The sequence below is a fragment of the Anguilla anguilla genome, chromosome 1 (genome assembly GCF_013347855.1).
Source record: "Anguilla anguilla isolate fAngAng1 chromosome 1, fAngAng1.pri, whole genome shotgun sequence".
Classification (NCBI taxonomy): domain Eukaryota; kingdom Metazoa; phylum Chordata; class Actinopteri; order Anguilliformes; family Anguillidae; genus Anguilla; species Anguilla anguilla.
In genome coordinates, this window is record NC_049201.1 from 62,897,169 (window position 1) to 62,910,911 (window position 13,743).

The window sequence follows — 13,743 nt, forward strand, 5'->3', positions numbered from 1 at the left end:
ACTTCATTTGTGTAGAGATATCTACACGTACTTCCAGATCTCTTTCGAGAAGTTCGCAATTATAGTCCTCTGCACTACATATGGTTAACTTCTAAATGAGACTGCATCGTCGGCCGTTCGTTTCAACACAGCAGGATGATTTCTGCAAGTTGAAGCGCGTGGATTTCAACGCCCCCCAAGCGATATGACAGCAGTCACTTCCACTTTAAGAAGGCGGATCTCTCGGTGTATAGTGTTTATTACGAGTCCTGAAGTGGCACATGGAAATGATACAGTAGCCTAACTCCTGCTAATTCAACATGGCGAAAGCTTATGTGGAATATGTTTCGCATAGGATAAACTTAAGTGACTAAAATGCCAAATTTCTACCTAAAACGAAGTGAATTTTATTGCATTCTTCGTTGTTACTGTAACTCGCTAGATTATTTTTCATAATCATTTTGAATGCACTGTAGCCAACCTAATATAACAGAAAGCGAGTGTCACAGCACAGTAAATGCGGCAGAAAAACATCCAACCACATATTAAGCCGCCGAGCGGGAGGTTGCAGAACATAGGAATAAGGCTAAGCAGCGCTGAAATTACAAAGGAACTGCGTTGCGCAAAACAAGTAATTTCGAATTTCATTCTTGCAAAGTAAAAGAAGTAAAAGGACTTCACGGTGAGATGGACCGACCACCAGAACCACGCAGCGAGCGCATCTATACCATCCTCGTGTAACCGCCAGCTGAAGACGGGGGTGAGCGGGATGGCAGCATCCAGTAACTCCAGTTTGTCGGGTTCTTCAGTCTCCTCAGGTGAATGTCATGCAAAATATCACATTATCTTGTCAAAATAATTTTATCTGCTTTGATTTAATACGTAGACCTTCGTTTAAAAGACAAGGGCTAAAATGATAATAAAGCTGCTATTTCGAAATGAATTACATAGAGTTACATTCAAGCATTAAGCTTCAATATGGGTGCTTCATATATTAAGCTTCAAGCGTATATTGTTGGATGCGCTGTTAAGTGGTATTGTGACACGCTGCATGATATGTCGCCTGGCACGTAAGATAGCCTACAGTGGCCAGTTCCACGGAATTAAAAATGCATTGACACACTGGCACTTTGCATGGTTTTCTAAACCTGGTCATATGCCAACCTACGAGGAAGAAAAAAAAACTGCAATTGAAAATTGCTAAATCGCATAACAAACGGGTGTGGTGTTAATCCGCAGTTCATAGTCATAGTTTGTGTCTAATGAGTGACATCGGAGTATTTCATGTTGTGCTACTTGTACCCATGCTTTCTCGTCATGAATCGCCAGTGGGCAGCGAACATTGCTGATCAGGGTTAAAATCGGTTCTCCCTTGCCGAGACCAGTCGTGAGCAACGTGTAGCTTCAGAGCAATCGCTACTGTCGCTCTCTAAATAGGTTTTCACATGTAGGCTACTAGCAGGCTCAAACGTATCCTTGGCTGCTCATGATCAATGAATTGTCTTTGTATTGCAATCTTATGTGATCAGCAGCCGAGATGGTCAATATTTCCAGATGACTGTATGTTCATGAATGATTGTTAATCTGTCATGATCAAAGACCAAAGATTTAACCAAGGCTATTTAAATGACTTCTAAGTCATCTTGCTTTTTTTAATTGACATAATAATATTCTCTTTGGATGGCACGGTGGTGCAGTGGGTAAACCACTTGCTTCACAGCAAGGGCATCACTGTTGCCCCACCCAGCCGGGGCCTTTCTGTGTGGAGTTTGCATGTTTTCCCTGTGCCCACATGTGTTTCCTCTGGATACTCCAGTTTCCTCCCACAGTCCAAAATACAAGCAGGTTAGGTTAATTGAAGAAACTAAATTGGCCCCAGGTGTGCCACTGGTGACCTCTCTGGGGTGAATTCCTGCCTTTTGTCCAGTGCATGCTGGGATAGGCTTCACAGCCCCACTCCCCATGAACCTGATTAGGAATAAGCAGGTTAGATAATGGATGGATGGATGGATGCATATTCTGTTATGTGCAGGGGATTAGAACTATAAATACAAAAGAGAAGCTGGAAGTAATTAATAAGGAAAAAATACTAGCATCTTTTCAATAACAAATATAGCTACAGGGCATCTTGTACTCTTGTAGATTTCAAAGTACTTTATAATCTTGCACAAGTTACAGCAGAAAATTATGTTTCAAAGCATTGGAGAAGTGCATTACACTTTTGAATTACACATGTCGTTTCTCAGTTTCACCTGTCTCACCTGTCTGCATCCCCATGCTTCCCCCCTCTTCACCTCTTGAGTTCTGAGGTGTTTAGAGAGAGAAGACCGATTCTGGTACAGAGACAAAACATTTAGTCAAACTTAATATTTCCTGTACCCTTGTGGTTGCAGAGTAAATCATTCATAAAAATGAATTCAGTTACAGCGTATTGAGTGGTGCATCCAATGGTGCACTAGTCCTTGGTACAATGATGCACTTCACAGTCTGAAATCAAATCCTAACTGTGTTATTTGCAACTGCTGCCAGGACTCCCACAGTGTTTGGTAATAGCATCATCCAGCAAGGGCGGAGTTCAATAGGGGGATTTTTTTTGCCCAGATCATTGTGCTAGGGCATCTCCCCTGTTCAGCTAGGCCCTTGCAGTCTGCCTGCACCTGCTGTGCTTTCAGAGTAGTCCTTCAACACAATTACTGCACAGATCAGCTGGTGGTCTGCAGAGTTAAAAGAAGCTGTGGGTGGCAACAGGCACTCTGGAGGCTGCACATTCTTTTTCTCTGCTCAGTATTGGTGTACGATGTTGCAGTAATTAGATGGGCCTACAATTACGACTGGGCATTCCATATTGGAAGAAAAACAGAGAGCATAACAACTGGCTAAAATGTGATTTTCAGGGTCATGTATAGGCCTGTACAATTACATTAAATTGCACTTATTTGGAATGCATTTAGAATTTATTATTTTTTTAAATTATTATTATTATGATTATGATGTGTTGACTCTGCCTTGAATTGGGTTTACATCTGCAGTGGCCTTACTTGGATTTAAATTGACTGAATTATTAAATATTTGGAAAAATGCCTCAAATGTTGAGATTAAGAGAATTAGTCAGTTTAAAAAAAGAAAAACAGGATGTGATGAAGTGCACCAGAGAACTTGGCAGTGCTTTTGAGATGCTCCCAGTTGCTGAACCGCTTCTCTTGCTGTAGTCCAAGTGTGACTAATCGTTTAATGTCCTGTTTATTGACAGCTTTTTTGCTCCTCGCAAGTAAGTGGCTCTGATTTTAACAGCAGTCATGATTCTGAATAGGTGGGGATTTAAGGCTGCATCACTTCACTCTCTCTGGGCTGCAGTTGATTACATGACAATGATTATTCACTTGGCAGTAGCCTTTGTTCAGATAAACATATTTTAGATTATTGTAGCTTTAACAGTGCAGATGAGATTAATGCTGTTTAAAATAATTATTGCTAATGAACTTGATTAGGTATATGCAGGTATGAGCATCTGTTACAATGTTGCTGTTTTCACTGAGAGAATCTTGTATTAGTTGTTTCTAGTTCAGCACATCTTCCCTGAGTTCAGCTCAGTCCCACTGCTTTCTGTGCACTTACTTTACACTCTGTCTATGATGCTCTGCCTTTGTTTCTACACACAGACCCACACAACCCAGTATAAGTAAAACCAATATATTTGTAACACAGGAGCCACAAATGCCATTGCTAGCTGATGTAACATGTGGTGGCCACATACTTTTGAAAGCTATTTCATAGGAATATGTTGCAGAACCTGTGGAGTTACTATTTGACCACTGCTTCTTTAAGAGGAAAGTATTTTATGATTGTGGTATGGAGGGTTGCCACTCATGTTGCACCCCATTGTAATTATGAGAGGTAGGCTGTAACGTTGCCAGGGACTGAGTGGTTGCCACAGGGGTATCATTATTTTAGGAGAGTGTTGTTTTGGCAGAAACAACCGTAGAGTAATCCCGTATCGGGCATGTCTCTGAACTGAATACATGCACATATCTGTGGTTAATATTAGCCATAAAGTGTGCTATGTATTGCTGCACTCAGCTCTTTCTCATCAAATCTCAATGATTAAATGAGCCCAAATTATGCACACTGGTTCCAACAGGCTGTTGGAGGGTATTTTTATACTGTGGTTACATTGGTATTTTGCGAGTAAGTTGTAACAATGTCACCGCAAGTAAACAGAGAACTAAGAGTTTGTCCAAAAATGACCCAGCCCTCAGAGACAACAGTCAACAAGTGTCTGAGTCTGCAAGACTCAATATAGTGATTCTAGATATGAGGCATGGGAGGTATGTCTACAAATTCAGCAAAATAAACAAATTCAATAAAATTTGTCAAACACATGCAACCTTGCCAACTGATAGTGATATTCAGTTTCAGCTCATTAAGCACAGTAGTCTAGATTACCAGATGCACATAAGGCCTGATGGCATGTCTGCTAACAACTATGCTCGACTGACATAATGCAATCGAGCTACTCAATCAGTGCTAGAAACGATACTCATTACAAATCTAAGTTAAGTTTTGTTTCATTTGCTTCCCAGGCCAGTCTTCAGTTTCAGTTTCTGTTTGTTTCTGGGGTGTTATGCCTTAAGTCTTGTGTTCAGCAAGTGAAACACATGTTCAGTTTTATTCAGGTCAGGTGATTGACTTGGCCAGTCAAGAACATTTCACTTTCTGCCCCTGAAAAACTCCTTGGGTGCTTTAGCAGTATGTTTGGGGTCATTGTCCTGCTGCAAGATGAAGTGTTGTCCAATGAGTCAGAGGAATTCTGTAATGTACAGATAAGGTGTTTCTGTATATTTCAGAATCAATCCTGCTGCTGTCAGCAGTCACATCATCAAGAAGACCAATGAGCCAGTTCCAGTAGTAGTCATACATGCCTAAGCCATAACATTACCTCTACCATGTTTTACAAATGAGGGGGGTGCTTGGGATCATGAGCAGTTTATTTTTTTCTCCACACTTTCCTATTTCAATCACTTTGGTACTGGTTAGTACTTTGTTCCAAAACTCAAGTTTTTTACCTCTAACCTGACCATTCTGTTCTTGAGGCTTACCCGTGGTTTGCATCTTGCAGTGAACCCTCTGAGGGTATGCTGGTGTAGTTTTCACTATATGGTAGTCTTTGATACATCTGTGTCTACATCCTGGTGAGTGTTCTTGGTCTGTTTAACAGTTGAAAAGGGTTTTTTTTCACACTAGAAAGTATTATTTTGTCATCTACTACAATGGTCTTCTCTGGCCTACTAGATTGTTTTTCTGTTGCAGAGCTCACCAGTGCATTTGTCCTTCCTAACAATGTATCACACAGTTGATTTTGACAAACCCAATATTTTTGCTGTCTCTGATTCATTTATTCAGATTTTTCATCCTCACGATGACCTGCTTTACTGGCATTGACACCTATTTTGTCCTCATGTTGAGAGACAACAGCAACATAATCTAAATGCAAATTCCACACCTACTGTAGGATCAACCCTCAACCTTTTGTTAGCTTTCTTGTGCATGAACTAATAATGCAAAGACACACAACTGGGCAAGAAAACCTAAACCTAAAAAAGCCTGTCATTCCTACACAGGTCACCTGATATGGATGTAAATACCCTCACGTTACCCTCAGTTTAACTTATATTACTTGTTTTATTTCAAATCCAATGTGCTGAAGTAGACAGCCAAAAAACAAAAATCACTGTCCCAATCCTTTCGCATTTAACTGTATCCTTGGTGATATTAAGGATTGTTTTATTGAGGCATTCTGTTATTGAACAATTTTATGAATATATAAAACATGTATAATTTCAGGTAAGCTCAAATTTAAGATGATATTTATGCATGGATTGATAAATTAGTAATCACGGGAGTATTCTGCTGGATATACCAAGTTTATAAAACTGCCTTTAAAAACCACTGACTTGCACATATCTGTGTGTACATATGGCAACATTTTCCTTGGGCTCATTTTAAAATACATAGCAGCTTTTATCTGAAGCTTAAACAATAAATCAGTCTTAAACTAGATAGGCTTACACTTGTTAAATAATAAATAGGCTAATACATATCAGTTAAACCACCACTGAACTTCCACCATGTGTGTCGTACACTTGAATCATTTGATTAACATAAAATCTGGAAGGATCACAAGGTCAACTTTAGGATGATATTCACATATGCATATTTATTATAATTATAATAATAATTTTTTTGTAGTCCCAACCTCAGAAGTACAATACCAGCTCCCAACCTGGAAATCTGTCCCGTGATCTTTAGCTTCTTCAGCTCCTTATCTGTTATGGCACACCGCCATTTAGAAATTCAGCCCTGCAACATTATTGATTTATTCTCTTGGAATTTGCTTTACTCTCTGTTTTCATGTGGAGAGAGCCAAAAGTGAATTGTGATTGATGCTGCCATGTAGGGCTGAGTTTCCGACCTCGTGTCAGTGGTTCCTCTCACTGAAGTGGCTATATTTATGAGTGCGTTAGAGTTAATAGTCTTCAGCGAGAAATTATTGTGAGAAATTGTGCAACGTACAGCAGTTCGTGCCATGAGTGAGTATTGCGTAGTGGAGGTGGTGGTTGTCTTTGATAAAAAGGAGGTGCGGTGAATGAGTCAGTACTGTGTTGTGGGAGCGTGTGTCTATTGGACAGGAAACTGGAGGTCATTGTGTTCTCTCTGCAGCCATGCAGACAGTCACTGGGACAGAGCAAGGTTCACCACTCTTCAGAATTTAAGCATTTCACTACCACGGTACCACTCGAGGGGGTTCATCAACCAACCGACATTCACATTCATTGACCTTATTTTTGTTGGCAGCTTGCTTTCAGATGCAATGATGTGCATTGTCTGAGCATTGTGATCTACAGTTAAAGGAAGGCCATACAGATGATAAAGGAAATATATGTCAGATGGAGTAAAGAATATTTAATATGGGATGCTTTATGCGAGCAGTGACACACATCAAAGGAGGCATGTACAGTCAATCACTGCCTCAGTTATAATTATATTATAATCATTCCTATTCACTGACTCAGGGAAAAATACAAGGATTGTCAGTCATGTCTTTCATTTTTTTGACAAATGTTATTAATGCATTGATCTTAAGTAGTCCACTTTCTATAATAAGACAGCCATTGTATCCTGACAATTCATTTAATATCACTATGCAATTAATTTTTCTGATAGGAGAATATTCTTACCTGCACTGAGAGTGTGCAGATATGCTTGCATGAGCAAAAGGCAATTACAGCAATAATGGAATGAGATTTCAAGGAGAGAAAACCATTTATTAGATAATCTTAAATTCAGTAATATTTCATAATAAATCGCTCAAATGATTTTTTTTTCTCATGCAAATTTAATGATTAGAGCACCTGGAATAAGGCTATGATATATGCCTCCCAGCACACACACCCTTACACTGACCAGCCTCTCCTGCGGTATGTGACAGATTGAGTTTGACAGTAATTGTGAGCTGGTCTTTTTCTCAATATGGAAATACTGAGCCTACAACAGAGGAGAGCCCAGCAAGAACTGGCAAAACACACACTCCCAATCGCCAGTTTTGTATTGTGAGGCCGGGGTGTCAAACTAACACCCGGGAAAATTGCAGGGGCTGCAGGTTTTTGTGGTTTCCTTTTAAATCAGCAGCCAATTTAGACCTGGGTTCGAAGGTGTGCAGACTCTTCAGCCAATCGGTGCTTTAAATTGAGCGCTTAATGCTGAAACATACCAAAAACCAGCGGACCCTGCGGCCCTCCAGGAGAGGAATCGGTGCCGTCAGGGGCTTGTGCAGGCTAGACAAAAACAATGGCTAGGCTTGCAAATGGAGGGAGGAGAGCCTCGCATCAATGACAGGGCCGCCTCCGCTGTCTGTGCCATTTAATGCATCATGCATCAACCTCTTCTGCATGCATTATTAATCAAAGCTGCAGACGTGCCGCGAGCCGCCATTCATCACGAAAGCCCGAGAATTAGATTTAGAGAGAATGGATTTGCTCCTAACCAACAATAGCAGCAGCTCTAAGGGAGCTGCTGCCAGCCTGCCAGGGAGTCTCGCACCACGTATCCTCCTCTCTGCTTCTCAACCTGTTGTTCGGAGAACGGTCTGTGATCTCAGGAATGTGGTTCGGTAAAGTGATATGTTGTGGAGTTTGGGTGTGGTCAATACAAGAAAATAAAAAAGGTGGATTTGTTGATTACGTCCATTCTTTTTTTCGTTTAACATTAGTGACTTCATTTAATAATAATTAATACCGTAACTATGCCTGACTTTGATATCTTAATTTATTTAAACAATGTGCATACTTCATACTTTAAAGACATGCACGTATGTACCAATGTACCAACAGTGAAGAATTCTGGTTCTGCTGTAATGGTATGGGATGGATTTTTCGGTCATGCTTTAGGTGCACTCGTACCCTTAAAAGACAAGGTCGATGTCAGTTATTTTTTATTTATAGTATCGATTGATCCAGTGGCCAGGGCTGCCTTGAAAAAGAGATTTTTATGCCAGATTTTTATGGGACTTTATGGGCCGTGATAAATAAGGGATGAATAAAATAAATTAAAATATAGCCTTCTCCCCATGTTAAAGCATTTCGTACCTACAGAGGGGGTGTCTGTCGTGATGAGCCCTACTACAGAGCGCAGACAGTTAGCCAGTAGCCTCAGAGCACACAGTCACCCTGTGGTCTGAGGCATGACACTGACATTAACCATGCATTCTGGCCTTCTCGGTCACAGAGTCTGAATGCAAGCAAATTGAACATTTATGGGATTATCTGGAGCAATGCCTGAGACAACATTTTTCACTTCCATCAGCTAAGCATGACTTGCTTGACTCTCCCTGGAAGAGTGGCGTTATATTCCTCCTGTAGGTTTCCAGACACTAATAGACTCTAATGCCACAGAGCATGCAGCCCATACATGGTCATGCTTGGTGGCCCAACATCCTATTACGTGAATTTACATTTGCATTTCTTTTTTTTGCTCTCTTCCTGGATTTTCTACTGCTGAAGAGATTTATTTAACACACACATGCACCCATGCATGCACAGACATACACACATACACACACACACACACACACACACACACACAATTTGGAGGATTTATGTGTGTTGCTTCCAAATGACAAGCCCATCCTGCTGTCACATCCTTACAATTTGAAGTCACTTATGTCTAAGATTGATGAAGGTCTGTCTTGCAATTTCACAGCCAACCACACACAAGGAACATTAATCGCAGGGTGCTATTGAGATTCGCTTTACATATAGGGCATGTTTGTAAACAGGGTCACAGAAGGCTGTTTGCTAAGATGGCCCACCCAGACACAGTGTCTCCAGATGAATCGCTGCTCTGGTCTCCTTATGCTCACATATGGTGTAAATTAGCTGGACGTGGAGAAGTGTGTCATTATTGGTGAAAGTCTGTCCACAGAGCGCAGATCATACTGTGTTTATTTTGCTGAAACTGATCAGTGGTGATACCAGATGGCTTCTCTACAGGACTGTATTCCTTCATTGGTAGAATCAGTAATGCACATGGTTACAGTGTGTGTGTGTGTGTGTGTGTGCTTGTTTGTGTGTGTTTTGTTTTGTAGCTGTGTGCATGCAGTATGTTTTAACCATTATCAGACATGTCAGAAACCAAAAATAGCCGAACGTTCTGTAACAGCGCCTGGAAGACTTTAGCTTGTGGAATAAAGAAGCCACATTTTTGCAGGCTGAGGCTCTGACACACTACTCCAGACAGATCTGACAGACAGTATATCCGGTGTGAGGCTAAGCTCTCTGACAGGCCTCTCAGTCCAAGTCACGCTGCTGTGCAAATCGAGGGCAGGGAAGGAGAAGCCTGTGGAGGGCACAGAGAGTTTTGCAATGCACTGTATTTACAGAACAAGCCACGAGATCTGCCCCCTCCAAGCCACTAATTCTAGCCATGCTTTATTTTTGGGACGCATGTCTGCCATTTATGTCTTTAGGAGAGACTTAAAGAAGAATTTCTCCATGCAGTATATACTTGAGCAGAAGGCAGTGTCAGAAGATGTTTGGGTGAAGCCAAGATTTCTGTTCTGCACTGACATTCCTTTTTCAGATAACAGAAATTGCTTTATCATACATTACTGGGGTGGAATTGATAAGTGACTCCTCTGGGAAGACATTACTGTGAGCCAACATACCAGACAGCTGTATTCCGCAATAACTGTTTGAAGTGGGTTCAGAAATTTAACTGAACAAGAAGAGAGTAAGCAAGAGAGGAGATTTTGCAAGTGAACTAAATTAATTGCTTTCCAAATGTACTATGAGTGGACATTTCATTCAGAATGTTTGAAGACAGCAGATTGACAATATCTTTGAGATATACTGTCGCAGACTATTCATGGCCAAAACCAATCAAATAACAGCTCGGTCAGTGAAAATCTAAGTCCAACACATTCCACAGATATAGTGATACTTTTTGAGTTTCTCAAAATATTTTGTGGGAAGGTGGTGGAGTGGGCGTTAAGTGTACCGAAAGTGTTTTCTTCTTCATTAGATAGACACCAACCATTTTCTGTTTAGAAAGCATTGTCATTTTCATTTTAATTGAGAGATCGTGCTGCCTGGTACAACCAATTATCTTTGTAATAATAGAGTCTTTAAGCATGAATTAATTAAAACAAAAAATGCAAGAATCAACTTGTTTGTGTCCTTCAATGTATTCTTGTGTGAAAAGATGGGTATTTTATTTGGCTCTTAATGATTTTTTTTTAAAATTGCAGTGTGTGTTCCCTCTGGTTGGCGTTTTTCTCTGTAGCAGAGGTCAGAGTAACTGTATAATATTTTGGAATCACAGAATCATTCATATTCATCATTCAGTGCTTCTGGTACTGTAATCCGTGTAGTTCCACTGTAATAAACATTTTTGTGACCAGTATTTTTAAACTATTTTATATTACGTTGCTATTTTGCTTGTTCTGTGTAAGATGTTTGTCATTGCAGTCACGTTCTGTGTGTTTTCTGTTGTGCTTTTTCTTGCTCTTTGCTCTTTGTGCATGAGTGAGTCGACTGTGAGCCTGTTTAAAAGTTTATGAGAAGCAGGTCGAGATATGGTCCACACAGACCCATGCTCTGTGCTGTTTATATTGTGACATACAGTCCAGTCTTGTCTCTTAAAACAGTTTAAGAAACTCCCGGCTTGTGTAAATGTTGGCAGAGAGAAGGAAATGTGCTGACGCCTGGTAGTCTGAAATTGCTGAGTGCGAAACACTCTGACCAAAATAAGACAAGAATCCATCAGGGACTGACGCTTCTCATAGTTAAATCCACACGCAGGGTCTTTATACCGTGTTCTCTATCACACATTTTTGCAGCTCTTTTGCTTACATCTTTTTATACATTGGGCACATGCCCAAGTGTGTAATTATGTGTGCTGCTGGGCTTTTGGTATCCATATAAGATCCACATAAGAGGATGTCAGTCTCTTGTTTGGGTACAAAGTTTAAAAAAATAAAAAATCTGTGTATTAAAGTTTTATTATGATTAATTGTCTGCATGCACTGTCAGTTGATTTCCCTGAATGGAACTGGAAGGCATATGACCCATATGAACCCAGAAAATGGCATGTGAAGTGAATTTAATATTCTTAAAATTCCCCTCAGTTCTGTAATTCATACACTTGAATGATAGTTGGCTTCTCAATTTAGGCACCCCCCCCCCCCCCCTCCTCAACAAAAAACCTGCTTCCTGTTTTGCCCCTGGAAACTATGATCAGGGCACATTCAGGAAACAATTCAGCTATGATGCTGAGCCTACTGTAAATGGCTGTGAATTTGCAGGAGTTTCAATACTGAAGAAAAGACTATTAAAAAATGGTCACATTATAGCCATTTCCAGAAAGCGTCTTAATGTAGCTGGAAAATTAAAAATTCCTCAAGGCAATCTATTAAATTTAAAAAGGCCATTTGAGACAAAAATCAGTCTTAAGCCTATTCTGTTCAGCCACAGGGAACCAGTTGTACCCACCCACCCTCCTTAGAACAAAATTTTATTTCAGCCTTAGTCTCCCCTGCCGAATGATTACAACAAATTTCACATGCAAATAGAGGGTCTGATTACACACTTCTAACCATTTATCTAATCTTCTTCTTCCAAAGAACAGCCTGTTGTGCAAGATATGGGCCAATTTCATAGTGGATTTACTGTCTGCAGTGCCTTTGTATCTTAGAGTAGCAATGCAGTATGTTCTGATGTCCTTAAAATATACTTTGAAGGGCAGCAAAATAAATGCAAATCCATGTTAAATATTTGTTGGTGTATAATATAGCACTGTAGAGGCCATGTAATTTGTCAGAATGTTCAATCTAACTGAACATTTTCCATATGGTTAATTTTCTGATTTAGATGTTCCAAAAAACGTAAATTGATAATTCTTCAAAGAACAGTATTTAGCTCGCATGAAAGGTTTTCAACACCATTAGTCATCTTTGACATCAAACTGACTTCATAATGGATATTCCCCTCACACACACAACCAAAATGTGTTATACCATCATTTTGAATTTATTTTGATTTCAAGGATCCCTTTTTGGTAAATTTGGCCTGGTTACACAACCACATTTTTAGCCTCATAGCTTTCTTCCTGGAGTCTTGGGAAGCTTATCTGTACAATAAATCACTCTGGCAATCAATCTTTGCAATTGTGGCTCCACCGGACTCCTATGTCCCATACACCACACCCCACAATGTCTTGCCGCAGTGAAAAAAACATTTTCCCCACCCAACCTATGCAGACTTGAGACAGGGTTGTGAAAAGAGGATTATTTATTGAACAGGTTTTGTAAAGACAGGTTAAGAATAGTAATTGTAAAACAAATCGCATAAATAACCCACTAAATGTTATGAATTTCCCTAGATTTCCATTGACGTGGGAATTCTGCTAGTATTTCTGAAATGAATTTGTTTTAGTGCTAAATTCTGCTAGTATAGCACGTAAACCAATGCAGTGCTTGCGTGCAATAGTAACTTCTGTAATTAGCTTGCTGGCTTGCTACTATATTATTAACATATACAGCTCTCCCAAGTATGAAAATAACATTGAACTTGCCATTTGGGTTTATATAAATTAAGAATCACAGCAAATTAAAAATTAATTAGGCTTTAAGTTTGTCTGACAATTTATGCATCTTTTATTTGTTTATATTAGCCAAACAAACCAAACCTCAGAGATACACCTAGGTTCAGCTATGAATCTGTTAATGACTGCAGCATTGTACACTTTTCTTGCCACCTCTGATTCTAGGCTGTTCAGGATCCCTCAACTTAACCAGCTTCTTGTGCTCTTTGCAGACCCTGAGGACTATCAGCCACCAATATGGAAGTGTTACTGTGAGTATTGTGTCCTGTTATATGTGTCTGTCGATCAAGAGTCCTGCAGTCTTCCACTTATTCAGGGCTGAGGAAGGACTGCTTTTCACCTGAGAATGGTACCTTAGAGGGAGAGCTACAGTTATTTGATTAATCTTGTACTGGCATTCTTTGGGAGGTTTTATATAATACATATACAGCAGCTACACTCTAGCCTTTGAAGTCAAGGTCCATACCAACCTAATATAGGCAAGTACACATGCTGTAAATGTGTGTAACTGGTATGGTGGCAAGGAGATAAAAAGAATAAGAAAGCCTTAAAGTGACACAGGTTATTTCTGTGTTATAATACATATTTTTACAACGTGAGTAGGTTCAG

General features: G+C 39.9%; 1 protein-coding gene across 3 annotated transcripts in view; it reads left to right on the top strand.

Annotated features, from left to right (window-relative positions):
- Window positions 1-104: 104 nt before the first annotated feature.
- Window positions 105-13,743, top strand: part of chn2 (chimerin 2) — a 37,416-nt gene continuing 23,777 nt past the window's right edge. For 2 of the 3 annotated variants that reach the window (XM_035420624.1, XM_035420641.1), the window contains exon 1: window positions 13,241-13,385. In XM_035420624.1, coding sequence (XP_035276515.1) covers window positions 13,244-13,385 — 142 coding nt within the window. In that variant the 5' untranslated portion in view covers window positions 13,241-13,243. Of the gene's footprint in view, window positions 798-13,240; window positions 13,386-13,743 lie in introns of those variants that run through there. The other variant, XM_035420634.1, reaches the window with a different exon arrangement.